At 44.5% G+C, this 27,980-nt stretch overlaps 1 protein-coding gene across 1 annotated transcript in view; it reads right to left on the bottom strand.

Moving 5' to 3' along the window:
- LOC147446389 (26S proteasome non-ATPase regulatory subunit 13 homolog B-like) overlaps positions 1-27,980 on the bottom strand; it is a 79,457-nt gene that overhangs the window by 39,841 nt on the left and 11,636 nt on the right. Inside the window, exons 2-3 of the mRNA XM_086525630.1 lie at positions 1,817-2,263; positions 1,633-1,713 (exon numbers count right to left, since the gene is read on the bottom strand). Coding sequence (XP_086381756.1) covers positions 1,633-1,713; positions 1,817-2,263 — 528 coding nt within the window. The remainder of the gene's footprint in view (positions 1-1,632; positions 1,714-1,816; positions 2,264-27,980) is intronic.

The following is a 27,980-nucleotide window of genomic DNA, read 5'->3' as shown; positions in this document are numbered from 1 at the left end:
AGTACTAGAAGGGAGGTAAGATATCCATGTTGAAGCCATGTATCTAGAACCATGATGACATTTGTGCATACGAGTATGATGTGTCCCCTTGTAAAGCTAATTGTCTGGAGGACTCAAGGGCCAATCTGGCATGTCTATCTCTGGTAGTATCCCATAAGCTGTGCATAAAGGAGACTGATCTGGTAAGCGTCTCTATCTCCATGGGGGGGCCGCTAACTCTGCTCTAATGATCATGTGTGGCACGGAAGCCTTGGCTCTAATTAGCCGAGAGATCATAGATACCAAGGGCCTCTCCATACCTCTCCACCCATCCTCACACACAGAGGGTCCCCAAACTTGAACCCCATAGAGCATAGCTGAAGCTACCAAGGTATCAAAGAGCCAGAGCTTTGTTCGGGGTTCCTAGAATTGAACCTACAAACACATTCTCTCCAATCCTCCCAAGACTGCATACGCTCTGGTCAATCTAGTCTCTGCTGCTCTCTTCAAAGAAAACTTTGGCCCAGTGAAGACTACCCCAAGATACGTGTATGCATTTGTGTACTCCACAATCTCCTAACCATAAGTGAATGTAGATGTTGATCTCTTGATCCACTCCAGTGTGGTGTTAACACCATAACCTTGGTTTTACCAAGGTTTACAAACAATCCACTATCTTCTGCAAAGCTATGTAATGCATCAAGTGTCGCTGCATACCCTCCGGTGAGTCAGAGATCAACACAATATCATAACATATAACAACAATGGAATCTATGTCCCTACCAGTTGGGCACCTTTGTCACCCTATCTGTCAATGTAATCAGAAACCTCATCTATATACATACCAAATAGAATAGGAGACAATGGACAGCCTTGTTTCACTTCAATAGTGGAGTGAACTAAATCAAATATCCCCTCTGGAGTGCGTCCATGTCCCACCACTGATCTGTATAGAGCCATGATCCCCCAAATCAACTCAATGGGCCCCCATCTCCTGTAGTCTGCGCATCAAGCTGGCTCTAGGCACCATGTCAAATGCTTCGCAGAAATCCACAAAGCTACAATAAATCCGTCTCCGTGTGTCCTACCCTCCTCAATGATGGCTCTGAGTGTCAGAATATGGTCAAGAGTGGAGAAGCCTCTCCTAAAACCAGCCTGTCCCGCTGCTCGTATGCCTTCACTCTCTGCCCATCTGCTCAACTGCTGCTCAGGATAGATACATACAATATCTAGCATGTATAAAGTGCTCTCCTACTAGACCATCATGATCATATGCCCTCCTGGTCCTCATCCTATCAATGGCTGTCTTTACCATCTCAGTGGTAAAGAAGGTACTCGTACACGGGCATGGCTCGGGAGGATCTGGAAGGGGTGTCTGTCCAGGGACCGTGTGTGTGTGTGTGTGTATAAATATATATATATATATATATAGAGAGAGAGAGAGAGAGAGAGAGAGGCATGGCATGAAAACCCATCATAGAATTCAATATCAGCCAAAGTAAAATCCAAGATAAGTCCACAAAGCAAGCATGGACTGTTCTTACTGAAGTAGTATATACATTTGCAATAGTTGATGAACAATGCCAAAGTATGCAGACAGTTGTTTGAAAAAGTAATTTTTTGTAAAATCATCTAGGCACAGCAGATGCTTACAATAGGATGCGCCAAAAGCTCTCCAAAATTGTATATGTTGTCTCCTAACAAGGCTGCCAGAGACAAGTCAAACGCCAAATCCTGTAAAAGAAAAAAGGTCAAGCTGCAGTGAGTTCATACATGTAGTATTTCAAAACAGAATTTATTGAAAGACCAAAGTCCAGAACAACTATTTAGAACCCACCAGTTTAAAGGGCTCTGATAGAGTGTCGACAGATGTATATGCCAAATACATAAGAGCACTCTTATAGAACTCAGCAAACTCCTGACGAGATTTGAAATATTGTGAAGACACCCAATGGAAACTTGCATGGACAGAGGGATCTACATCTGTCATGCTGTCAAGAGTAGATTTTCCCTCCTCTAGTAGTCTTTTGCACTCCTTTTGTTCTCCTTGCTCCAGTTTAAGAGCAGCTATTCTCATATTCAAATACAACACAGGCTCTTCAATTCTTCTCTGCTGAGATGCACGCAGCTTCTCTATCACTTCAGAAAGATAACTAATTGCAACCTCTACATCAGTAAATTGGCGTGATACAATGACAGCAAAATGTGCAAGCTTCAAGTGGTTGATTTTGCTTTCAAACTCGGATATAAAATTGCGGTAAAGCTGAATGAGTGCATCACCCCCCTGAAAAGAGCACATCCACATTGTAAGAATTTTGAGAATTCCAAACCTCGTTCATAGAAGATCAACTTTGAATCTCAGTTAACATGCTCAAGTTAAGCTACCATAAGTGGGAGACCATGAATATCCAAGACAGTCTCCAGTGTGGCTAACTAGCATACTTCGAACAAAAACAAACATAACAGTTTTCAACAGATACTATTCCAGCTTGGGACAAGCAACAATCATGAATTACATACTGTAATGTGCAATGGAAATGATTTATGGTGAATGCTCAAGGTTCCTTTTACTTCATGAGAGAGTTCCTTTCACTTCATGAGAGATGTGCAAAGACTAGAGAGAGAAGAGAATGATATTGTGAATGAAGGTTCTATGAGAGAGAGAGAGAGAGAGAGAGAGAGAGAGAGAGAGAGACTAAAACTAGATGGGGTCCCAAAATTCCCTCCAAGGGCCCCCCTCTCTATCGCTAGTGTAAGGTGCAGCGGAAGTGAATGTTGAACTTTGCTCAAGATGAGTGCTCCGAACTAGTTCCTTTTACTTATTACGGAAAGGAAGTTCCGTTCCTTTATTGAGAGAGTGCAAATGATCACAAACAAAGTGGATAAACACTGTAAATGAAGGTGTTGAGACTGAGAGATAGAGAGAGAAGAATACGACACTGGAAAGTTGTCAAACCCTCCTCCAAGGGCCCCACTCTCTATGGCGAGAGCGGTCTACTATGATTGCACAAATCTCTACAATGCTTGGACTTGCCGACGATGTCGACGACGATGAGGACGACGACGAGACGGGCTGAAAACTGAAATCGCTAAGGGCTGAAATCTGCAAATCTTTATATGCTGAATTCTGTGTCGATGACCATGTCGATGGCGCCAATGCGACGACGATGCGCTGAAAACGCAGATGCTGAAATCTGCATTTTCCGGGCTGAGACTGCAAACTTCGTGGGACCTTACCGTGCGGCGAGGATCTGCTGCGGGAAGGTGAGATCTGCAAGGTTCGGGAACTCTATTGCGGTATCTGACTGCTGAAAACTGAAAACGCTGGTTCTAGGGCTAAATCTGTCGCGATGGAATTTCAAAAAGGCCGAGGCTGATCTGCAAACCAAAAACGCTAGGGCTGATTTTGGTTCCTGCAGTAGAAATCTGCTAATACTGGGAATTTGTTGTCTTCTGTGGGGAATCTGCTAACGCTTCTGTGGGGAATTTGCTAACGCTGGGGCTGATCTGTTGTCTACTGTCGCCGGGAATCTGCAAGTGCAAAAACGCTGGCTGATCTAATGCAAAAACGCTAGGCCTTCTGGTGAGAGAAAACGCGAGTTGTCGCAGGGAGGGGTCTTGCTGAGAAGTTGAACATCGGGTTCCTGCTGCCTATTCTGCCAGAAAGTGCTAGCGCTAGGTTTCTATCTATACAAACTTAGCAAAATTGCCCTACCTAGTTCCCAACAAAAGTCACTTAGAAATAATAAGTGAAAAATGTCAAAAATAGGGAAAATAGGTCTATGCACTCTAAAAATGCTCCTGATGGGTTCTGATGGAAATCTGATGATCATGATGTGTGCAACCGGAGAATATGCATCTAATCTAAGTGTCTGGACATGCACGCTCTCCGAACAGACTCACAAAAGTGCAAGATCACTTCCTATTCTAGACTAACTTGACTGACTGAACCCTGGTCCTGCTATAGCTTGTCCACGGACACATAGGGTTGGATGTGTCACGTGACATCCCCTCTTTTTCAAAGTGAGGTACTAGTACCGAACTGTATGGCGTCGAGGGAGATTGCTGTCATGGATGCTTGAGAGTCAATCGCTGCCTGCATCATCACCTATGTCATCGCTAGAAGGCTCTAGAAGAATCTAGAAGGATCTAGAAGATTCTAGAAGTGTCAAGGAGATTCTAGAAGTTTCTAGCAGCATGGAGAAGATTCCGGAAGAATCTAGAAGTTTTTGGAAAGCTCTAGAAAGTTGAAGAAGGATCTAGAAGGTTCTAGAACAACAAGAAGGATCAAGAAGCTCGGAGAAGATTCCAAAAGAATCTAGAAGTTTCTGCAAAGCTCTAGAAAGTTGAAGAAGGATCCAAAAGGTTCTAGAAGATTCTAACCTCCTCAAGAAGAACCTAGAAAGTCCTGACCTCCTCAAGTAACCTCCTTAAGCACTAGTATAAATAGGGGTCTTGGGCCACAAGCCCCTCAATCATGCCAACACCAGTTGTGAACCTCCTATGAGGAAATCCCTCTTCTAGTTCTTATGTTCAAGTCTTGTCCTTGCAATCAAGCCTTGTCTTGTACTCAAGTCATGTAATCCAAGTCTTGTATCTAGCTCTCTTAATAAAGTATTAAGTCTTGTAATCAATATTAAGCTTATCATCAAATCCAAGTTCTTGTACATTGTGAGCGCCTCCTCTTGCTCTCTTCTAGCTCTATACGAGCTCATAACAGTTTGGCAAGACCACCATCTCTTAATCTTCTCAAGCCACCATGGAGCTGACGATGGAAGGTGTCATCAACGCATTGCAAAGCATCCAAGCTCAGTTACAAGAACTTCGCGAGAGTAACGCTCAATTTCAAGCAGGGCAAAGCCTAATCTTGGGATCGGCGTTGCAAAATCTTCAACGTCAAATTCAAGAGCTTCAAGAGACAAGCACACATCAAGCACAAGCTGCAAGATCTAGCTATTCTCAACAACATAAGAAACAGCCGAAGGTCAACATGCCTGAAAAATTTGATGACACTACATCAAAGTTTAGAGGTTTTCTCCAACAAGTGCCTCTCTTCATTCGTGTCACAAACGAGAGCGCATAACAATATAAAATACATTCGGATAAATAGGATTTATCACTTATTACTGAAGCCAGAGGATATAGAGAGAAATAAATAGAGAGAGAGAGATAGAGAGTAGGAAGATCGACACAGTACTGGGGACCACAAGATGGGCTGGTCCCCCCCCCCCCGTAATAGTATCTTTATTACTGAGGAGAAGTCTATACAAGCACTTGAACCGAACGTATTACCACGTTCGTTCTAGAATAAGACTTGATGGTTCCCGAAAGCGTCAACTTGCGATTCCTAGGGCAAAACCCTATTCCAAGGAACTTCCCGTCCTTATTCCAAATCCTTGAGAACCAAGGTTCTCGCCTCTGGATCTCACCTTCCAGACTCAGGGCATGACATCCCTGCAACTCTCTTTCCCAACTCTGTTTCCAGTGTCCTCTTCCCGCAGAACAACTCTGCTTTCCCGGACGCGAAGTCCTTACTTGGGAATCTCAACTTCCGGCTCACAATTGTAGAGACTACCTTTCTCCAATCCGTGGATCTACTTCCCAAACTTGGGTACGAAACCCTTGGGCTGATCTGGCTCTAGTTCCTAAGAGCGTTTTCTCCTGCAGAGACTCATGCCTTCCTCTGCTCCTACTCCCTCACGAAGAGAAAGTACACCTGCAAACAAATACTCAGAGTTCATAACATGAAAATCGTTACCTTCAAAGTCTCGACGCTCGAAACGCAACTCCGTTCTCGAAAAGCAATTCCCCGGAAGAGATCTCTCCATAGAAAATCCTCTCTTCCAATCCTACACACAAAAGAGGTGTGTTCTCCGGTTCCTTCTCATAAATCAGCCCCGTCTACGACGTTTAGGGGCTGAAAACAGAGAAAAACAGCAGCTTGTCGCGATGGAAACACGCTCCGTAGGCACTTCTCGCGAGGGAACTCGCGCATTGGATCTTGGCGACATCTAGTACACTTGGGGCAACCATGGGCATCACCTGAAACGTCTTCTTTACGGCTGAAATTTGCAGCAACATCTCCTCCTTGCAAAGATTGGTCCTCCCCTCTGAGTGAGGGCATGTGATGCTTTTATAGCTCCTAGCCACGGGCAGGAATAGATGTTCGCGTAGACATCGCGGCCGGGTTTTTTTTTCCATTTATTTTTTTTCGTTGTCCTGCCAGAAAAAGAGAGAGAGAAAACGTTGGCTAATCTGTTGCCTTATTTATCGGATGGCTGCCCACCTATTAAGTGGGCGGCCGGCGTATTTTAAAAATAGTCTGAACCTGCCCAAAAACTCAATAAAACCTTATAAGTTAAAAACGATGCTTTCACAGCACTTCCCAGGCGTCCCTGGATGCAATCACATGCACAGTTGCAATGCAGACATAGATTTCCTCGCGAGAAAGCATCTGCTTTCCCGAAAAGCAATCCCACTTTCTCAGAAAGCATCTGTTTTTCCTCAAAGTTTCCTCTGAGCCCATCTTCATTCAAGTGCTTGCTTTTTCCTTGTGCACAATTCTAACACAGTTCGGAATTTCCTCCCAACTATGGATATTCCCTTTCTGATGCACCCATCACCCACCTTGTGACGCATCAAGAATACCCATCACCTAGTCCTTTCCTACCGAACTTACGGTACAATCTCCTTCACGATGCTCTATGTCACCCATCCTATGACGCATCACAGATGTCCGTTCCCGGATGGTCGGATACTTCTTTCCGATGCTCCCTGTCACCCATCCGATGTGACGCATCAGAAGTACCCGTTCCTGGTGGCCTTACAGATATTCCGGTTCTCAGTGTTCCCGTCATTACTTTAAATGACGCACTAGGAATACTCTGTACTCCGATGTCTCTAGTGAGAAAAGCCCTCTCACTTAAAATTCCAATAATTCATTTAGAATTATTTTTCCTTGGTATTCCAAGCGAGAAAACCCCTCACTTATAAATCCAATAATTCATTTAGAATTATTTTCTGTAAGATAAAGCCAATTAAGCAACATCCCTCTCACTTATAAACAGTTGTCCTCAACTGTAGAGGTCCAACTGAACTGCCGAGGAGAAACCGGAAAGATTCCAAATCTTGCTCAATGGTGAGTTGAGCTAGTCCTTTCTCAAAAGAGAACTTAAAGAATTCAATACTTACCTTACCGGTTCATGTCTTTCCTCTAGGACCTCGAGGATATCCTTCGCCTTTCATTAAAGTTACGAGCCATGTAAGAACTCGTCATTCGCGTCTTTCCAACAGATTGGAAGTTTCCTCATCCGAGAATCTGTTAACTCAATTCCACCTTCTCAATTCCGAGAAGAATAAACCTCCTAGAAATCAATCTAGGTCTATGTCCTTGCGCATAACCACGCACTATTAGTCTTGAGGATATTAAACCTCTTGTGTCCTCCCGCATAGGGCATGTCGAGAGCATTAAGCTCATGTGAATCTTCCTATGGCAGAACAAGTGTGTCATCTTACCAAAGTAAGTTCTTATTCCGGGCCTTTGCTTTGGGTAGGCCAATTGTTCTGATCCAAAGTTTCCTTATCTAAGACTCTGTTAACTTGATTCTGTCTTCTCAAATTCGAGAAGAATAATCTTCCTAGAAATCAATCTAGGTATTTGTCCTTGCGCATAATCCTACGCTGTTAGTCGAGAGGGTATTAAACCTCTTGTGTCCTCCCACATAGGGAATGCCCAAGTCATAGAGCATTAAGTTCGATGTCTTTCTTCCACAATTTGCAATCACCTTAAAGAACGTTCTTGTTCCAGGCCGTCGCTCAACGTAGGCGGACAGTTCTAGTCCGAAGATTCCTTGTGCACGACAGCACTTCTTTCCAATCGTTTCCTCCATCGAGTTATTACCACCAACAGTGATTTCCCGACACCCATTAGCGTCTCTTCCTTACAAAATCATAAAAAATGATTCACCTTGTGATCATCAATGACGATTTGCAAAATCTCAGGCAGATAGGATTCTAGCCATAGCATTTTCTGAACGTACGTTCAAACCCGGTTCACAATAGAGCGAACCTTCTTTGATTCTCAGGGATGTTCTCCCATATGTAATTCTTACCATTTTGAAACGGTTGGCAAGCTATATTCTTACGAACATAATAGTTCGAATTTATTCCAGCAACGTGTAAATGCTACTTGACCTGCTTATGGAGAAACATATACCACAACCAAAAGTTGCTACTGTAATGGTAAAAGCACATAGCGTACTCAATGATCAACGACCATCGGAAAACCTCTTCTCCGTAGAGAAACTCAAATTCCTTCTACCAAACACATCTCAAATAGAGATTCTCGTGTCGGAATATTCTTGCGCGCAAAAAGGCGCTCAAGAGAGTATAATAAACTCTCGTCCAGTTCCTTGGCATAGGTCTGCATCTTCGTGTGTTATCCATGTACTCAAAAGTGTACATAATTCTTAAGCTGTGTTAAAGTTTTGGTGAACCTGGGAAATTACCTTCCCTTCGTAAGATCCTTAGAGCGAAGACGCTCAACTTGACGATCACTTGGCTCGATCTTAGAGCAAAACCCGCTCATCAAATAATCTAGGATTTTAATCCTTTGATTCCTCAAGCACAGGCTGTAGTCGTCGCTTGTTCCTTCCCTCCTAAAGAGAGTGTTCATTCACTTGTGCAAAAAGCACTACCATATCTTCCCTTACCGTGTAGGGGGTGTGGGCTTAAAGAGTACTCAAGCTTCATGAAAGCTTTTCTTTGCTTGAAAGCTCGGAATGGTTCCTTCATAATTTCCTACCCGCAACAAGTAATCTGTTCGAGAATTACCGGATACCAGACCAATTATGGACCTTCCGGATGGTTAAGCAAGTAGTTCATCGTATAAAACAATGTTCTGACTCAACCCTACTCTCATAAGCACTCAAGAGTGATCAATCTTGGCTAGACTTATGCAATCCTCGTGCGAAAAAGAAAACGCGCTTTGTAACTTCCTCAAAGACGTAACTTTGATCAAAGACCTGCCCTCTCACTTAAAGTTTGAGGGTCTTCTATTCAAAAACTCAGGAGTTAGATTGAATTCCCTTACTCCAAACTTTCTATGTTCAATGGTTCTCGTCCCACTGCGAGGATTGTATTCTATGTACATCAAGGTGTACACTTTCAACTTTTATTGCTGACTCCACCATCTGCTGCAAAGCATCTTGCAGATGGGTTTACAAACTCAGGCAAAAGTCTCGTTAAATTTGTTCATCTTTCCTTCCTTAGAGAGGATCAAGAATGAAGCTACCTTGGCAAGAGTGAACCATTGCTTGCTTTGACTCGCTCGTGTTCCTATTGGGCAAACCGATCCCAATCTTCTAAGATGCCTTCCTAAGAGTGTAGAGGAAAAAAATTTTGTGCGAAAATTCAGCCTTGAATTGAATCCAAGTCTTGTTGTAAGTTCCTTGCAGAGCTTTGGTATACCACCAAGTACTTGCAATCCCCTTGAGGTGTTTGGTCACATGCCTCATCTTCGAGGCTTCTCAGAAATTGCCGTTTGCAAAGGCAACTTCAAACTGTCGAATGAAAGCAGTAGCTTTCAGTAGATCTTCCCTTCCGTCAAAAGTATCAAACTTGACTAGTCACTGGAGTGTTCCTAGGTCTATAGACCTTCTTCATATCCTTCCCGGAATGACGGGATTTCATGGCTATAGTTCTGGATTGACGTTCATGGATATTTTCTAGATTTTGAAGAATCTCGAGCATTCCGCTCCTTGGATTCTCTAGGTTCTCGAGCCTCATGCTCTTGTCGCCTTCTCAGAGAATCCCAAGCCTTGTGTCGACTTCTTGCAGAGAGGGGGGGGGAAAAAAAAAATCCAACTCTGCTAGCTTTTCCTTGCAGGACTTAGAGTTCCGCCTGCTTACTTCTCTCTTGGCTTGTTATGGCTTCTTCCCGTATCTTCCCAGAGTCGTCCTCCTTTACAGAGAAAGAGAGGAGACCATGCTCTGATACCACTGTCACAAACGAGAGCGCATAAAAATATAAAATACATTCGGATAAATAGGATTTATCACTTATTATTGAAGCCAGAGGATATAGAGAGAAATAAATAGAGAGAGAGATAGAGAGTGAGAAGATCGACACAGTACTAGGAACCAGAAGATGGGCTGGTCCCCCCCCCCGTAATAGTATCTTTATTACTGAGGAGAAGTCTATACAAGAATTTGAACCGAGCGTATTACCACGTTCGTTCTAGAATAAGACTTGATGGTTATTCCTAGGGCAAAACCCTATTCCAAGGAACTTCCCGTCCTTATTCCAAATCCTTGAGAACCAAGGTTCTCGCCTCTGGATCTCACCTTCCAGACTCAGGGCATGACATCCCTGCAACTCTCTTTCCCAACTCTGTTTCCAGAGTCCTCTTCCCGCAGAACAACTCTGCTTTCCCGGACGCGAAGTCCTTACTTGGGAATCTCAACTTCCGGATCACAACTCAAGAGACTACCTTTCTCCGATCCGTGGATCTACTTCCCAAACTTGGGTACGAAACCCTTGGGCTGATCTGGCTCTAGTTCCTAAGAGCGCTTTCTCCTGCAGAGACTCATGCCTTCCTCTGCTCCTACTCCCTCACGAAGAGAAAGTACACTTGCAAACAAATACTAAGAGTTCATAACATGAAAATCGTTACCTTCAAAGTCTCGATGTTCGAAACGCAACTCCGTTCTCGAAAAGCAATTCCCCGGAAGAGATCTCTCCATAGAAAATCCTCTCTTCCAATCCTACACACAAAAGAGGTGTGTTCTCCGGTTCCTTCTCATAAATCAGCCCCGTCTACGACGTTTAGGGGCTGAAAACAGAGAAAAACAGCAGCATGTCGCGATGGAAACACGCTCCGTAGGCACTTCTCGCGAGGGAACTCGCGCACTGGATCTTGGCGACATCTAGTACACTTGGGGCAGCCATGGGCATCACCTGAAACGTCTTCTTTACGGCTGAAATATGCAGCAGCATCTCCTCCTTGCAAAGATTGGTCCTCCCCTCTGAGTGAGGGCATGTGATGCTTTTATAGCTCCTAGCCACGGGCAGGAATAGCTGCTCGCGTAGAGATCGCGGCCGGTTTTTTTTTTTTCCTTTTTTTTTTTCGTTGTCCTGCCAGAAAAAGAGAGAGAGAAAACGTTGGCTGATCTGTTGCCTTATTTATCAGATGGCTGCCCACTTATTAAGTGGGCGGCCGGCGTATTTTAAAAATAGTCTGAACCTGCCCAAAAACTCAATAAAACCTTATAAGTTAAAAACGATGCTTTCACAGCACTTCCCAGGCGTCCCTGGATGCAATCACATGCACAGTTGCAATGCAGACATAGATTTCCTCGCGAGAAAGCATCTGCTTTCCTGAAAAGCAATCCCACTTTCTCAGAAAGCATCTGTTTTTCCTCAAAGCTTTCTCTGAGCCCATCTTCATTCAAGTGCTTGCTTTTTCCTTGTGCACAATTCTAACACAGTTCGGAATTTCCTCCCAACTATGGATATTCCCTTTCTGATGCACCCGTCACCCACCTTGTGACGCATCAAGAATACCCATCACCTAGTCCTTTCCTACCTAACTTACGGTACAATCTCCTTCACGATGCTCTATGTCACCCATCCTATGACGCATCAGAGATGTCCGTTCCCGAATGGTCGGATACTTCTTTCCGATGCTCCCTGTCACCCATCCGATGTGACGCATCAGAAGTACCCGTTCCTGGTGGCCTTACAGATATTCCGGTTCTCAGTGTTCCCGTCATTACTTTAAATGACGCACTAGGAATACTCTGTACTCCGATGTCTCCAGTGAGAAAAGCCCTCTCACTTAAAATTCCAATAATTCATTTAGAATTATTTTTCCTTGGTGTTCCAAGCGAGAAAACCCTCTCACTTATAAATCCAATAATTCATTTAGAATTATTTTTCTGTAAGATAAAGCCAATTTAGAAACAATTCGAGTGCAACGAGAGCGTTATCCAAATGATGCCTCTCAAGTAGGCCTTATTGGGACCCTCCTCTCGGGCACGGCTCTCTCCTGGTTTGCTCCCTTACTTGAAAAAGAATCTCCTCTTCTTCATGACTTTGAAGCTTTTGTGCGGGAGTTCTCTGCAACCTTTGGGGATACTGATAGAGCAAGGGTTGTTGAAACCAAACTTAGAAATCTCCGCCAAGGATCAAGACCTGCATCTGTCTATGCATCCGAATTTCAACAGCTCACTTGTGATCTGACTTGGCATGAGGAATATTTCATTAGCCAATTTCGGTGGGGATTAAAGGATGACGTAAAAGATCTTTTATTGACTATGCCAAAGGTTCACACACTAAGCGAGTTCATCTCTCAAGCAATAGAATGTGATAATTGACTATTTGAGAAGAGACAAGAGAGGCGTCTTGGGGCACCATTGCGATCCCAAACAGAAGTGACACATAATGTCTACACACCTCAAGAGGGCCATGAATCAAGCATTGAACCCATGCAAATTGATTCAACACAGTTTCAACCTCTCTCAGCCCAGGAGAAGCAAAGGCGATGCATTAATGGCTTATGTATGTATTGTGGAGAGCAGGGGCACATAGTTCAACAGTGTCCAAGGAAGAGAAGGATGAAGGTTCATGGTGCAATGGCCTCAACGTGTTCAGAAAACATGGACGTCCAACCCCAATAGAGACCGACCGGTTGGACAAAAGACAAGCAAAAAAAGGTCTCTTTCTTCCCGCTGATTCCACTTCAAGTTTTATGCTACCAGTCAAGATCCATATGTCGGGTAGGCACATGGATTGTGAAGCATTACTAGATTCAGGCGCAACGGCGTGCTTCATGGACAAAGAATTTGCAAAAGAACAAGGCATACCACTTGTGGAGAAGTCTAATCCAACAACTGTAGAAGTCATTGATGGTCGTCCCCTCGCTTCAGGGGATGTCAGGTATGAAACTCGCCCCATAGAAGTAACATTGCAAGAGCATGTTTCAAGAATAGCGTTCAATATTATACAAAGCCCAAGCAATCCAATTGTTATTGGGCTACCGTGGCTTGAATTACATAATCCTAACATCGATTGGAGGGCTCGGAGAATTGAACCACAAAAAGTCCAAAAGAAGAAGAGAAGGCATAATAGGCCTATATATCTTGGAGCCAAGGTCTTCATGCGTGCAGCCAAAAAGTATCCAACTTTCCTGATATTTGCAACACCAACCGACATGTCGATAACAAAAATCATGGAGGCATTGCCACGTCAATATCAAGATTACAATGATGTTTTTGAGAAGAAGAATGCACACCTCTTACCGGAGCATCGACCCTATGATTGTGCTATAGAGCTTCAGGAGGGAACCCAACCCCCTTTTGGCCCAATATACAAGCTATCTCAAGATGAATTGGTAGAATTACGGAAAAATATTGATGAGAATCTTAATAAGGGGTTCATACGGCATTCAAAGTCCCCAGTAGGAGCTCCAATACTCTTTGTAAAAAAGGAGGACGGAACTCTCCGGATGTGCGTGGACCATAGGGGCCTAAACAAGATCACCGTCAAGAATCGCTATCCCCTTCCCTTGATCCCAGAGCTTCTTGAGCGCCTTGGCAAGGCAAGAATATTTACAAAAATAGATCTAGGTGGTGCTTACAACCTTGTCAGAATCAGAGAAGGTGATGAATGGAAGACAGCCTTTCGGACAAGGTATGGCCACTTTGAATATACCATCATGCCATTTGGCCTCACAAATGCCCCATTTGTTTTTCAACATTTAATGAACGATATCTTTCGGGAGTATTTGGATTATTTTGTGGTAATATATTTGGATGATATCTTGATATTTTCCAAGGATCAAGAAGAGCATGAGCACAATATACGATTAGTGCTTGAAAAGCTTCGTGCATCAGGGTTATATGCAAAGTTGGAGAAGTGTTCTTTTCATCAATCTAAGGTGGAATTTCTTGGTTATGTAATTTCTGAAAAGAGAATCTCCATGGATCCAAAGAAGGTTCAAACCACCCTTGATTCGGAGACACCCACCTCGGTAAGAGATGTTCAATGTTTCCTCGGATTTGCAATTTTTATCGTGTCTTTATACAAGGATACTCCAAGGTGGTTACAGCCTCACAAGGTTGACAGGCCATAATAAGTTTGTCTGGGACTCAGAGGCCGGGAAAGCATTTCGGACTCTCAAGCAAGCTTTCACGACCGCACCCATTCTAATTCACACAGATCCTACAAAGCCTTTCATTCTAAAACCAACGCTTCAGATTTTGCCATTGGCGCTATTCTATCCCAAGTAGGAGAGGATGGTCGAGTACATCCAATGGCTTTTCATTCCCGCAAGTTCTCAGCTACAGAAATCAATTATGAAATCCATGACAAAGAGCTCTTAGCAATCATCGACTCCTTCAACACTTGGCGTCACCTACTTGAAGGAGCTCCTCATAAGATCATTGTCTATACAGATCACAAGAATTTGGAATACTTCATGACATCCCACGTCTTGAATCGTCGCCAAGCCAGGTGGAGTGGTATCCTATCAAGGTTTGATTTTCTTCTCTCTTATAGACCTGGCTGTAAGGTGCAGCGGAATGAATGTTGTGTTTTCTCAAGATTAGTGATCTTTATTGCTCAAGGTTTCTTTTAGTTCTTAGGGAAGGAGAGAGTTGTTGGGTTAAAGGCCTAAATAACCTCTTTTTGTACATTTTTATACTTTGTCTAGGTTCAATATGAACCTGGACACATTTTTTAAAGGTCACTTATAATAAAAGTGGGAAGACCCAAAACTCACTTATTGAGTTTTCCCCAAAAACGTGAGCTCTCTCTCTCTCTCCCTCTTCTTCTGCTAGCGCTTCCTCTCCTGCTGGCCTTCGCCTCTCCTCTCTGCACACACACTGCACTTCCTCTCGTGCTCTTTCACTTGCACACACCGCCGCGCGCTCATCAAGAGCCTTCCGTCTTTATGGAGAGTGCTAGGATCATGAACAAAGTGAGTGGATATTGTGCGTGCAAGTGAATGAGACTGAGAGAAGGAGAGAGAAAAGATACGACACCCGAGAGGTTGTAAAACCCTCCTCCGAAGGCCCCGCTCTCGTCGGCGAGAGTAGTCTACTTTGATTGCACAAAGGTGTACAATGCGTATGCAATGGACTGATGCAACTTGGACTATGCCGATGATGACGATGGTGGTGACAACGACGACTTGGTGGCTGAAATCTGAGATCTTCTAAACGCTGAATTTCGGGACTGTTTCGGTGGCTGAAAATGACTGTTTTGGCTGCGTTTTTATGGCTGAAATGGGGGTACATCTGCAACCATCTTGGGGGCTGATCTGCTACTGTGTCATAGGCTGAAACCGTTGTGGTTCTGATGCAGATTAGGGCTGAAATCAAATCGCTGCAGCAGAGCAAAAACGCTAGCAAAACGCTAGGGCTGATCTGGATCTGCAACTCAAAAACGCTGATGGGTTGATGTGCAAAAACGCTAGCAATGCTGATGAATCTGCTAGCGATCACAGGGATCTGCAAACGCTAGGGTGCTGATGTTGATGGCGATAGCTTGCTGTGGAAGGAAGCGCCAAGGCTGGGGTGACGATGCAAAAACGCTAGAGGGTCATGAGGGGATACTGCTGAGAAGTTGCTTGTTGAGCGGGAAGCTCCTGCTGCCTCTTCTGCCAATTACTACTAACTTGGGCTTGCTTATATATTAACTTAGCAAAATTGCCCTACCTACTTTTGTTGGAAAGTCACTTAAAAATAATAAGTGAAAATAACCAAAAATAGGAAAATAGGCTAAATGCACTAGAAAATTCCCCTAACTGATGCTAATGGATTCTGATGGGAATTCCGATGATCATGCTGTGTGCAACCGGAGGATATGCATCTATGCTAAGTGACTCGGCATGCACGGCCTACGAATAGACTCACAAAAGTGCCAGATCACTGCTAATCTAAACTTGACTGGACTGACTGAACCCTGCTCTGGTGTAGCCTGTCCACGGACACATAGGGTTGGGATGTGTCACGTGACATCCCCTCCTTTTCAAAGTGAGGTACTGGTACCGAACTGTATGGCGTCGAGGGAAATCGCCAACAGCATCCGGAATCCTGGAAGGGACTCTTCGTCGGCCCACTCTGATGTGTGGGTCGTGCGGTACTTGAACTTCATAAAGGTCTGAAATGCTTGCTTCTTTGGGCCGCGCCGAAAGCGACTCAAAATTTTCTGTGGCTCCTTCGATGCTTCAACTTCGTCTAGTATCCTACTTCTTTCGTCTTCAAGAATCTCCATGGCTGAAAATTCCTGAAACCATCTCCAACACAAAACCGTGAACATACCCATTCCATGTAAAGTGAAGGAAAAAAATCTTGTCTTCGCTAAAGACTGTGTATGCAATGTAGATGAACATAGAGACGGAGTGACAACCCGTTCATCAAACACATGCAAACAATGAGGTCGAATCTTTTCTGCGTGATCGAAATCAATCAACTGTTGCAAATCACAATGGAAATGCCCATGCTCGGTGCTCATACTATTATGTGCTCGTTCGGAAACTGTGTCATGCCAAGGAAGAGACATGGAATGTGACTTCCTTACACACAAACTTTTCAGCTTTTCATGAACAATCCGCATACATTCGTGCTCATCCATGATAGTAACGTGCTCAACATACAGTATGTCAAGCCTAGGAAAAGGAATCACATAACGATGCTGACTAAAATACAGAAAACCTTCATGAATGAAACACTCAAACAATGCGTGCGTATCAACCAAACACATAATACTTCTTGTGATGGTTCTTTGGACCAAGGCTCGAGAGCCAAGATCGGTTCTCCGAGATCTATCAAATCTTCTTGTGGGGGATCTGTGGACCTCGACTCGAAAGCCAAGATCGATTCTTGGTGATTGATCGAATCTACAACGAGGTTAGCTTCGCTAGAAAAAGCATCAACTAACACATCATCCTTGTGAACAATGACATCTTCTTCATGCAACTCATCATGCTTGTCATTGGCATCCAAATCATCATGCTTAGCAATATCATTCAAATCATCATGCTTATCTTTGTTATCCAAATCATTGTGCTTATCATTGTCAATCAAAACATCATGCAAGTCATTGTCAATCAAATCATCATCATGCTTCACACAATCATGCAAATCTTGTGTGTCATGCTTTGGAGAAGAAGAGACTGAGAGAGTCTCCGTCTCCAAAATCTCTTGCATCTGTGTCGGCACGGGATACAAGAGTCGCAAGCACTCTTGCATGTGTCGGTCGCGCCGTTCTTGTCTTGTCTTTCTTTCGGCTTCTCTTTCTGCTTTGTCTTCTGCGTGTCTGCGTTTCATTTTTGCCATTCTTTCCATAAACATCTGCTTTAACTCCTCCATAGAAGTTAGTGCAATCTTTGTCGTAGATGGGGAAGAGTCGGAAAAACCTCCCGGTGGGGAAAATTCTTCGTCGCCTCTCTCATGCTCATCACCTCCTATCCATTCCGCTTCGAGTGATGATCATTCTGAAGTCGTGGGTTCTTGTAGGTTCTTGTGGGTTCTTAAGTTCACGAGGAACTTGGGTTCTTGCGGGTCTTGGGTGCTTGAGGTTCTTGAGGTTTCTTTCGCTTGCAAATCGCGTTGCAGAAGGATCTTCTCTTCACCCGAGTTCTACTCCTTTCTGCGGGCGCACCCCTTGGCGGCCTTGCGCTCACAGCCTCACACCAAGGTTGCTTTTTCCCACCTCACGTCGATTGGCCGGCCACTTAGTGCACGGTCCGCTCTCAATGAGTGAAAAGAGACACAAGGGGAGGCTGGACAAGCCCTTCTTTCTTGGGATTCCTGTCACTCTTCAACAAAACACGATTAGGAATCGCCACGCCCAAGTAAACTTGGGTTCGTGCGATTGCAACAAGCAAAAAAATTCTTGTGGTTCTTTCCTTGAGTAATGCAGAACACTTCCAAAGCTCTAATACCAATGTTAGGTGCAGCGGAATGAATGTTGTATTTTCTCAAGATTAGTGATCTTTATTGCTCAAGGTTCCTTTTAGTTCTTAGGGAGGGAGAGAGCCTTCCGTCTTTATGGAGAGTGCTAGGATCACGAACAAAGTGAGTGGATATTGTGCATGCAAGTGAATGAGAATGAGAGAAGGAGAGAGAAGAGATACGACACCCGAGAGGTTGTAAAACCCTCCTCCGAAGGCCCCACTCTCGTCGGCGAGAGTGGTCTACTTTGATTGCACAAAGGTGTACAATGCGTATGCAATGGACTGATGCAACTTGGACTATGCCGATGACAACGACGGTGGCGACGACGACGACTTGGTGGCTGAAATCTGAGATCTTCTAAACGCTGAATTTTGGGACTGTTTCGGTGGCTGAAAATGACTGTTTTGGTGGCTGAAAATGACTGTTTTGGCTGCGTTTTTATGGCTGAAAATGGGGGTACATCTACAACCATCTTGGGGGCTGATCTGCTACTGTGTCATAGGCTGAAACCGTTGTGGTTCTGATGCAAATTAGGGCTGAAATCAAATCGCTGCAGCAGAGCAAAAACGCTAGCAAAACGCTAGGGCTGATCTAGATCTGCAACTCAAAAACGCTGATGGGCTGATGTGCAAAAACGCTAGCAATGCTGATGAATCTGCTCGCGATCACAGGGATCTGCAAATGCTAGGGTGCTGATGTTGATGGCAATAGCCTGCTGTGGAAGGAAGCGCCAAGGCTGGGGTGACGATGCAAAACCGCTAGAGGGTCATGAGGGGGTACTGCTGAGAAGTTGCCTGTTGAGCAGGAAGCTCTTGCTGCCTCTTCTGCCAATTACTGCTAACTTGGGTTTGCTTATATATTAACTTAGCAAAATTGCCCTACCTACTTTTGTTGGAAAGTCACTTAAAAATAATAAGTGAAATAACCAAAAATAGGAAAATAGGCTAAATGCACTGGAAAATTCCCCTAACTGATGCTAATGGATTCTGATGGGAATTCCGATGATCATGCTGTGTGCAACCGGAGGATATGCATCTATGCTAAGTGACTAGGCATGCACGGTCTACGAATAGACTCACAAAAGTGCCAGATCATTGCTAATCTAAACTTCACCGGACTGACTGAACCCTGCTGTGGTGTAGCTTGTCCACGGACACATAGGGTTGGGATGTATCACGTGACACTGGCCGTCAACAAGCTAAGCCAGATGCCTTATCAAGAAGATCCTACCTTGCACCTAGAGAAGGCGACACAGCATTTGATCAACAAGAGTCAGTGATTTTGAAACCTGAGCAGCTTAAGCTAAACGCCACCATGAGCCAAGCTCCGGAAGATTCTACTTTTCTTTCTAAGGTGAAGACGCAAATTGCCAAAGACCCACTTGCTCAGAATATTAGACAACAACTACAAGGACAAGAGGTTAATGAGGATTTTCAAGAAATTGATGGACTAATTTACTATAAGGGTCTTCTCTATATTCCGCCAGGACCAACACGCTTGGAGGTACTTCAGTAACGGCATGATCTTCCATCAGCAAGGCATTTTGGGGTTAATAAGACAATTGAGCTTCTCTCCCGTGACTTTTGGTGGCCTCAAATGTGGAAGCTTGTCAAGGAGTATGTAGGCACTTGTGACACTTACAATAGATCAAAGGCTCCTCGTCATCGTTCTCATGGGTTACTCCATCCCTTGCCCATTCCAACCAAACCATGGTCATCCATCTCCATGGATTGCATTATAGAGCTACCCTTGTCACAAGGATTTGACTCCATTTTAGTAGTCGTGGATCGGTTTACAAAAATGGCACACTTCATTCCAACCACTCAAACCATCACCAGCGAAGGTACGGCCAAACTCTTTCTACAGCATATCTATCGTTATAACGGATTACCGGATGACATAGTTTCTGATCGAGGCCCACAATTCATCTCTAGCTTTTGGAAAAGCTTATTCAAGCTACTCGGAGTACAAATCAACCTCTCCTCAGTCAATCATCCACAAAGTGATGGACAAACACAAAGAGTAAATCAAGTTTTGGAACAATATCTCCGTTGTACTATCAATTATCACCAGGATAATTGGGTCGAGCTCCTACCGCTAGCAGAATTCTCCTATAATAACAGTTTTCATGCCTCCACCCATCACACTCCATTCTTTGCTAATTATGGTCAACATCCCAAACAGGATATCCACAGACACTATCAAGTCAAGAATCCAACTGCTATTCATCTTACACAACAATTATCTGCAATTCACAAAGAACTTACAATTCATATCAAAGAAGCTCAATCCAAGTATAAGGAAAGTGCAGATCTCCATCGCATGCAACATCCAAAATACAAAGAAGGGGATAAGTGTGGATCCTCCGACGTGATCTACGTTCATCTCGTCCCTGTCAAAAGCTTGATTATCGAAAACTTGGCCCATTTAAAATTATCCATCAAGTCAATCCATTCACCTATCGACTCCAATTGCCCTCATCCATGAAAATCCATCCGGTCTTTCATGTCTCAGTCCTAGAACCCTGTCACACATCTAAGATCCCAAGAAGAGCCCTACAACCACCTCCTCCGGTTGAGATTCAAGGACATGACGAATATGAGGTCGAGAAAGTCCTAGATTCTCGAGTTTCGCGTGGCAGGTTACAGTACTTGGTGCATTGGAAAGGCTATGATGTTAGTGAACGAACCTAGGAACCAGCACACAATCTACAGCATGTATCTCTCAAAGTCCAAGAGTTCCATCAACAATATCCATGGAAACCCAACTCAAGGAACACCACTGCTTCTCGTGGAACTCATCGCTAGAGGAGGGGGTAATGTAATGGATGCTTGAGAGTCAGTCGCTGCCTCCATCATCGCCTATGTCATCGCCTACATCATCACTAGAAGGCTCTAGAAGATTCTAGAAGTTCTAAAAGTGTCAAGGACATTCTAGAAGTTTCTAGAAGCATGGAGAAGATTCCGAAAGAATCTAGAAGTTTCTGGAAAGCTCTAGAAAGTTGAAGAAGGATCTAGAAGGTTCTAGAACAACGAGAAGGGTCAGGAAGTTTCTAGAAGCTCGGAGAAGATTCCGGAAGAATCTAGAAGTTTCTGCAAAGCTCTAGAAAGTTGAAGAAGGATCCAGAAGGTTCTAGAAGATTCTAACCTCCTCAAGAAGAACCTAGAAAGTCCTAACCTCCTCAAGTAACCTCCTCAAGCAAATAGGGGTCTTGGGCCACAAGCCCCTCAATCTTGCCAACACCAGTTGTGAGCCTCCTATGAGAAAATCCCTCTTCTAGTTCTTATGTTCAAGTCTTGTCCTTGCAATCAAGCCTTGTCTTGTACTCAAGTCATGTAATGCAAGTCTTGTATCTAGCTCTCTTAATAAAGTATCCAAGTCTTGTATCTAGCTCTCTTAATAAAGTATTAAGTCTTGTAATCAATATTAAGCTTATCATCAAATCCAAGTTCTTGTACATTGTAAGCGCCTCCTCTTGCTCTCTTCTAGCTCTATACGTGCTCATAACAATTGCCAACAGTGTCTGGAATCCTAGGAAGGACTCTTCGCCGGCCCACTTTGATGCGTGGGTCATGCGATATTTGACCTTCATAAAGGTCTGCAACGCTTGCTTCTTTGGGCCGCGCCGAAAGCGACAGTCATCTTCAATGCTTCCACTTCGTCTATAGTCATGCTTCTTCCTTCTTCAAGAATCTCCGAGGCTGAAAATTCCTGAAACCACTTCTAACACAAAAACTTGAACATACCCATTCCATGTAAAGTGATTGGAAAAATTCTAGTCTTCGTGAAAGACTGTGCATGCAATGTAGATGAACATATAGACAAAGTGTCAAACCGTTCATCAAACACATGCAAACAATGAGATCGAATCTCTTCTTTCTGATCTAAATCAATCAGCTGTGGCAAATCACAACGGAAATGCCGGTGCTTGATGCTCAATCTTTCTTGTGCTCTTTCTACGACTGTGTCGTGCCAAGGAAGAGACATGGAATGTGACTTCCTTGAATGCATACTTTTCAGCTTTTCATGAATAATCCGCATACATCCGTGCTCATTCATGAGTGAAACGTGCTCAACGTACAATATGTCATGCCTAGGAAAAGGGATCACATAAAGACACTGACTAAAATACAGGAAACGATCACGAATGAAACACTTGTACAATGCGTGCTGACTAATCATTCGTACACATAATACTTTCTATGAGAGTTCCTTGGACCTAGGCTCGAGAGCCAAGATCGGTTCTTCGTGATCGATCGAATCTGCCTGTGGAGGTGCTGTGGACCTCGACTCGAAAGCCAAGATCGATTTTTCGTGATTGATCGAATCTACAACAAAGTTAGCTTCGCTAGAAAAAGCATCAACTAAACCATCATCCTTGTAAACAATCACGTCTTGATCATACAAATCATCATGCTCGTGAGAAATCACATCCCGATCATCATGCAAATCATCATGCTTGTCATTGTCATTAAAATTATCATGCTTATCATTATCATTCAAATCATCGTGCTCATCATTATCATGCAAATCATGTGTGTCATGCTTGGGAGAAGAAGAGACTGAGAGAGTCTCCTTTTCCCAAAGCACTTGCATCTATGCAAGCACTTGAGAAAAGAGTCACAACATCTCTTTCATGTGTTGGTCGTTCATTGCTTGTCTTGCTTTGTTCTCGCGATCAAATGCTACTTGTCTTTCTTTGTTCTCGCGATCAAACTCTGCTTCTCTTTCTTTGTTCTCGCGATCCAATTTTGCTTCTCTTGCTTTGGCTTCCAAGCGTGCTTGCTCGTGCTCACGCTCTATGGCTGACATTCTTTCTTCGTGTTCACGCTCTATTTCTGCTTTTCTTTCTGCAGCCTCCAAGCGTGCTTGATCGCGCTCACCCTCAAAATCGGCCATTCTTTCTGCTTTTCTTGCTTCGCGTTCTAACTTCCTTTCCATAAACAACTGCCTCAACTCCTCCATAGGAGTTAGTGCAATCCTTGGCATAGATGGGGAAGGGGGAGGGTCGAAAAAACCTCCTGGTGGGGAAAATTCTTCTTCGCCTCTCTCATGCTCATCAGCGCCAAGCGAAGTATCCATTCCGCTTCGAGTGATGACCATCCACTGAAGACGTGGGTTCTTGTGGGTTCTTGTGGTCTTGGGTTCTTAAGTTCACAAGGAACTTGGGTTCTTGGGGTTCTCAAGTTCTTGCGGGTCTCAAGGTTCTTGAGGTTCTTCTTTCGCTTGCAATCTGTGTTAGAGAAGGATCTTCTCTTCATTTGAGTTCTGCTCTTTTCCGCGGGCGCACCCCTTGGCGGCCTTGCGCTCACACCAAGGTTGCTTTTTCCCACCTCACGTCGATTGGCCGGCCGCTAAGTGCATGGTCCGCTCTCAATGAGTGAAAAGAGATACAAGGGGAAGCTGGACACGCCCTTCTTTCTTGGGTTTCCTGTCACTCTTCAACAACACGATTAGGAATCGACACGCCCAAGAGGACTTGGGTTACGTGCGACCGCAACAAGCAAAAAAAATTATGTGGTTCTTGTGGTTCTTTCCTTGAGTAATACAGAACATTGCCAAAGCTCTAATACCAATGTAAGGTGCAGTGGAAGTGAATGTTGAACTTTGCTCAAGATGAGTGCTCTGAACCGAGCTCAAGGGTTCCTTTTACTTACGGAAGGGAGAGCCTTCCATTCCTTTAGTGAGAGAGTGCAAATGATCACAAACAAAGTGGATAAACACTGTGAATGAAGGTGCTAAGACTGAGAGATAGAGAGAGAAGAATACAACACCGGAAAGTTGTCAAACCCTCCTCCAAGGGCCCCACTCTCAATGGCGAGAGCCGTCTTCTATGATTTCACAAATCTCTACAATGCTTGGCGATGTCGACGACGATGAGGACGACGACGAGACAGGCTGAAATCTGCAAATCTTTATCTGCTGAATTCTCACTCTATGTCGATGACGATGTCGATGGCGACGCGCTGAAAACGCAGACGCTGAAATCTGCGTTTTCCGGGCTGAAACTGCAAACTTCGCGGGATCTAACCGTGCAACAAGGATCTGCTGCGAGAAGGTGAGATCTGCGAGGTTCGGGAACTCCACTGCGGTATCTGACTGCTGAAAACTGAAAACGCTGGTTCTAGGGCTGAATTTGTCGCGATGGAATTTCAAAACGCAAAGGCTGATCTGCAAACCAAAAACGCTAGGGCTGATTTTGGTTCTTGCGGTGAAAATCTGCTAGCACTGGGAATCTGATGTCTTTTGTGGGGAATTTGCTAACGCAAGGGCTGATCTATTGTCTACTGTTGCCGGGAATCTGCAAGTGCAAAAACGCTGGCTGAACTGATGCAAAAACGCTAGGCCTTCTGGTGAGAGAAAACGCCAGAGTTGTCGCGGGGGGGAGTCTTTCTGAGAAGTTGCCTGATGAACACCGGGTTCCTGCTGCCTCTTCTGCCAGAAAGTGCTAGCGCTAGGTTTCTATATATACAAACTTAGCAAACTAAACAATGTGCAGCACACGGAGTCCGCACTACGCCGGGAAACTTTTCCTCGACTATCATTCCCATTGCCTTGCAATTTGCCGCATTATCTGTCACCACCTGCACAACATTCTCCTTGCCAACATCCTCTATCGCTGCTTTGATGTGACCATATATAAACTCAGTTGTGATCTTCTCCCTCGCTTTTCTTGCATCCACAACACGCAAGAAATAGGTGCCCAAACAAGAGGACACAAGAAACTGAATATTTAATATGTGGTGTCTGCGAATGTCGGCCCAACCATCTGAGATAATGGTGCATCCAAACTCCTTCCATCCTGCTTTCACTGGAGTAAGTGCCTTTTTAATTAAGGCCTTTTGCTCATCTAACATGGTGGTCCGCATCTTTGTGTAATAGACTGGTCCATGTGTCAATAGGCCCAACCTGTGCAATTGCTTTTACCATTCTTTTCCATTGATCTGTGCGCAAAACATTGAAAGATATGTTGCACTCAATAATAGTGCGACGTATCTCCATCTCTGCCACCCTCTAACGCTCTTTAGTCCAAGCCTGTGAAGTGATGCGACTAGGCAAACTGGTCTGCTTTGGTTTGTCAAATGTACATGTATCACGTGGCAAGAGGGTGTCATCATCATCACCAACACGTGCCCTCTTCCTGCCAGCAAGGGGTTGCGTGGAAGCCAAACCTTCCCCGGACTCTGTCTGCATACCCAGTGTCACGTGACACATCCAACCCCTATGTGTCCGTGGACAAGCTACAGCATGATTAGGGTTCAGTCAGTCCAGTCAGTCTAGATTTAGAAGTGATCTGGCACTTTTGTGAGTCTATTCCTAGACCGTGCATGCCCAGTCACTTAGTATAGATGCATATCCTCTGGTTGCACACAGCATGATCATCAGTATTCCCACCAGAATCCATCAGATTCCATCAGGGGAATTTTCCAATGCATTTAGCCTATTTTACCTATTTCTGGGATTTTTCACTTATTATATTTAAGTGACTTTCCAACAAAAGTAGGTAGGGCAATTTTGCTAAGTTTGTATATAAGCAAAGTAGAGCTAGCACTATTTGGCAGAAGAGGCAACAGGGCCAAGCTCAGCAGGCAACTTCTCAGCAAGACCAAGCCTTGGTGGATTCCCTTGGTGGATTTGCTCCAAGCAGCAGATCCCCCTTCCACTAGCGTTTTTGCAAAGCATCTCAATCTGGCGTTTTCAGCATCTGCACCCTCGCCAGCATGTCTTAACAGATAGCGTTTTTGCATCAGATCTCCCCATAGCATCCCACAGCACCTGGCGTTTTTGTCATCAGTATACCTAGTGTTTTTAGGAGCCCATGACTAGCGTTTTCAGCAGATATCACCCACAGCAATGCAACAATTTTCAGCAATGAAGTAGTTGCAGATTCAGCCCTCGAAGAGTAGCGGATTCAGCCCGGATAGAGCATCAGTTTTCAGCCTAAAGAAACCTCAGTTTTCAGCCCTAAACCTGCAAATTTTCAGCGTCAAAGACCCACAGAAAACAGCCCCTAAATCAGCAGTTTTGAACTAGTCACAGATTTCAGCCCATAGCGTTTTTGGACAGCAATAGCAAGATTGCAGATTTCAGCCATAGTGCCAACTTCGTCATCACCGTTGTCATCGTCGACATACTCTAGACTTGCATCAGTCCATGCATTCCATTTGTACCAGATTGTGCAATCATAAGTAGACCACTCTAGCCGACGAGAGTAGGGCCTTCGGAGGAGGGTTTTACAACGTCTCTGGTGTCGTATCTCTCTTCTCTCTCTATCTCTCAGTCTCATACACTTGCACGCACAGTGTCCATTCACTTTGTTTGTGATCATAGCATTCTCTCATTAAGAACGGAAGGCTCTCCCTTCCATAAGAATAAAAGGAACCTTGAGCACATTTCAGAGCACTCATCTTGAGCAAAGCGCAAACATTCATTCCGCTGCACCTAACATTGGTATCAGAGCTTTGGCGGTGTTCTGTATCACTCAAGGAAAGAACCACAAGAATCACAAGATTTTTTTTGCTTGTTGCGGTCGCACGAACCCAAGTTCGCTTGGGCGTGTCGATTCCTAATCTTGTTTTTGAAGAGTAACAGGAATCCCAAGAAAGAAGGGCTTGTCCAACCTCCCCTTGTGTCTCTTTTCACTCATTGAGAGCGGACCGTGCACTTAGCGACCGGACAATCGACGTGAGGTGGGAAAAAGCAACCTTGGTGTGAGCGCAAGGCTGCCAAGGGGTGCGCCCGCAGAAAGGAGTAGAACTCGGGTGAAGAGAAGATCCTTCTCAAACGCGGTTTGCAAGCGAAAGAAAACCTCAAGACCCTCAAGAACCTCAAGAACCTCAAGCACCCAAGAACCCAAGACCCTCAAGAACCCAAGTTCCTCATGAACTTAAGAACCAAAGATCATAGTGGAATGGATACTTCGCAAACAGGTGATGAGCATGAGAGAGGCGACAAAGAATTTTCCCCACCAAGAGATTTTTCCGACCCTCCCTCTTCGCCATCTACGCCACAAAGTGTACCAAACCCTATGGAGGCAATGGTCAAGCAAATAATGGACATGATGGCCAAACAAGAAGAGACTCGCATGAACATGATGGCCCAACAACAAGAAGCGAATCGAATTGCGTTGGCACAACAAGAAGCAAATCACATTGCTTTGGAACGCGAACGCGACGAAGGAAAAGAAAGAAAGGAAGAAGCGGCAACACGAAGCGCAGCCTTGGAGGCCGAGCGTGAAGCTCAAAAGGTGGCCTTGGTGGCCGAGCGTGAAGCTCAAAGAGTGGCTTTGGAGATCGAGCGTGAGGCTCAAAGAGAAATACGTACTCAAGAATTGATTCGACAAGTACTTGCCTCGAAATCCGAACCAGCCAAAGATCGTGGGAGTTCCTCAAGTGGCGCAAGCCACGATGCGGATTCCAACCATCCAGTCACAAAGAAGTTGACTTTCAGTAAGTATGATGGTAAGATGGATGCTACGGTTATTCATTCTTGGTTGCATCAATTTAATGCTGATTTTGCGACAACTAAGAAGACAGGAAATAGCAAAGTTTTGACGACAACCATGTACCTTGCCGGTGATGCCATTAATTGGTACCAAGCATGGCAAGAGGCACAGTTAGCCGCACACCTAGAGGAAGCCGACGAACTCACGCCCCTTTCCTTCAATTGGGCTGATTTCCAAGACAAGCTCAAGGCGCGGTTTATGCCACCTCAGTACCTCGCACGATTGAAGGACGATTGGCACGCTCTCAAGCAAAATGGTATGCTGGTTATGTCTTTTTCAAATCGTGTTTTGCAGCTAGGTACCCAATTACGCAAGTCGAATGATGAACGCAAGGAGGCATTCCTTTATGGATTGGACGAGTATATCAAGTACAATGTCGAGGTGCTCAATCCAATCGATCTCAACAAGGCGGTAGCGATTGCTCTCGCACAGGAGATGAAGCACAACAAGGGAAAGCCTAAGGAGAACAAGACTTCCACAAGTACCTCGCAGACTTCTCAGAATCCTCACCATGGTAAGAACGGTAAGAATGGTA

Source organism: Adiantum capillus-veneris, chromosome 12 (assembly GCF_014529385.1).
Source record: "Adiantum capillus-veneris isolate H3 chromosome 12, ASM1452938v2, whole genome shotgun sequence".
Lineage (NCBI taxonomy): Eukaryota > Viridiplantae > Streptophyta > Polypodiopsida > Polypodiales > Pteridaceae > Adiantum > Adiantum capillus-veneris.
This window is presented reverse-complemented; position numbering and strand designations above follow the sequence as displayed.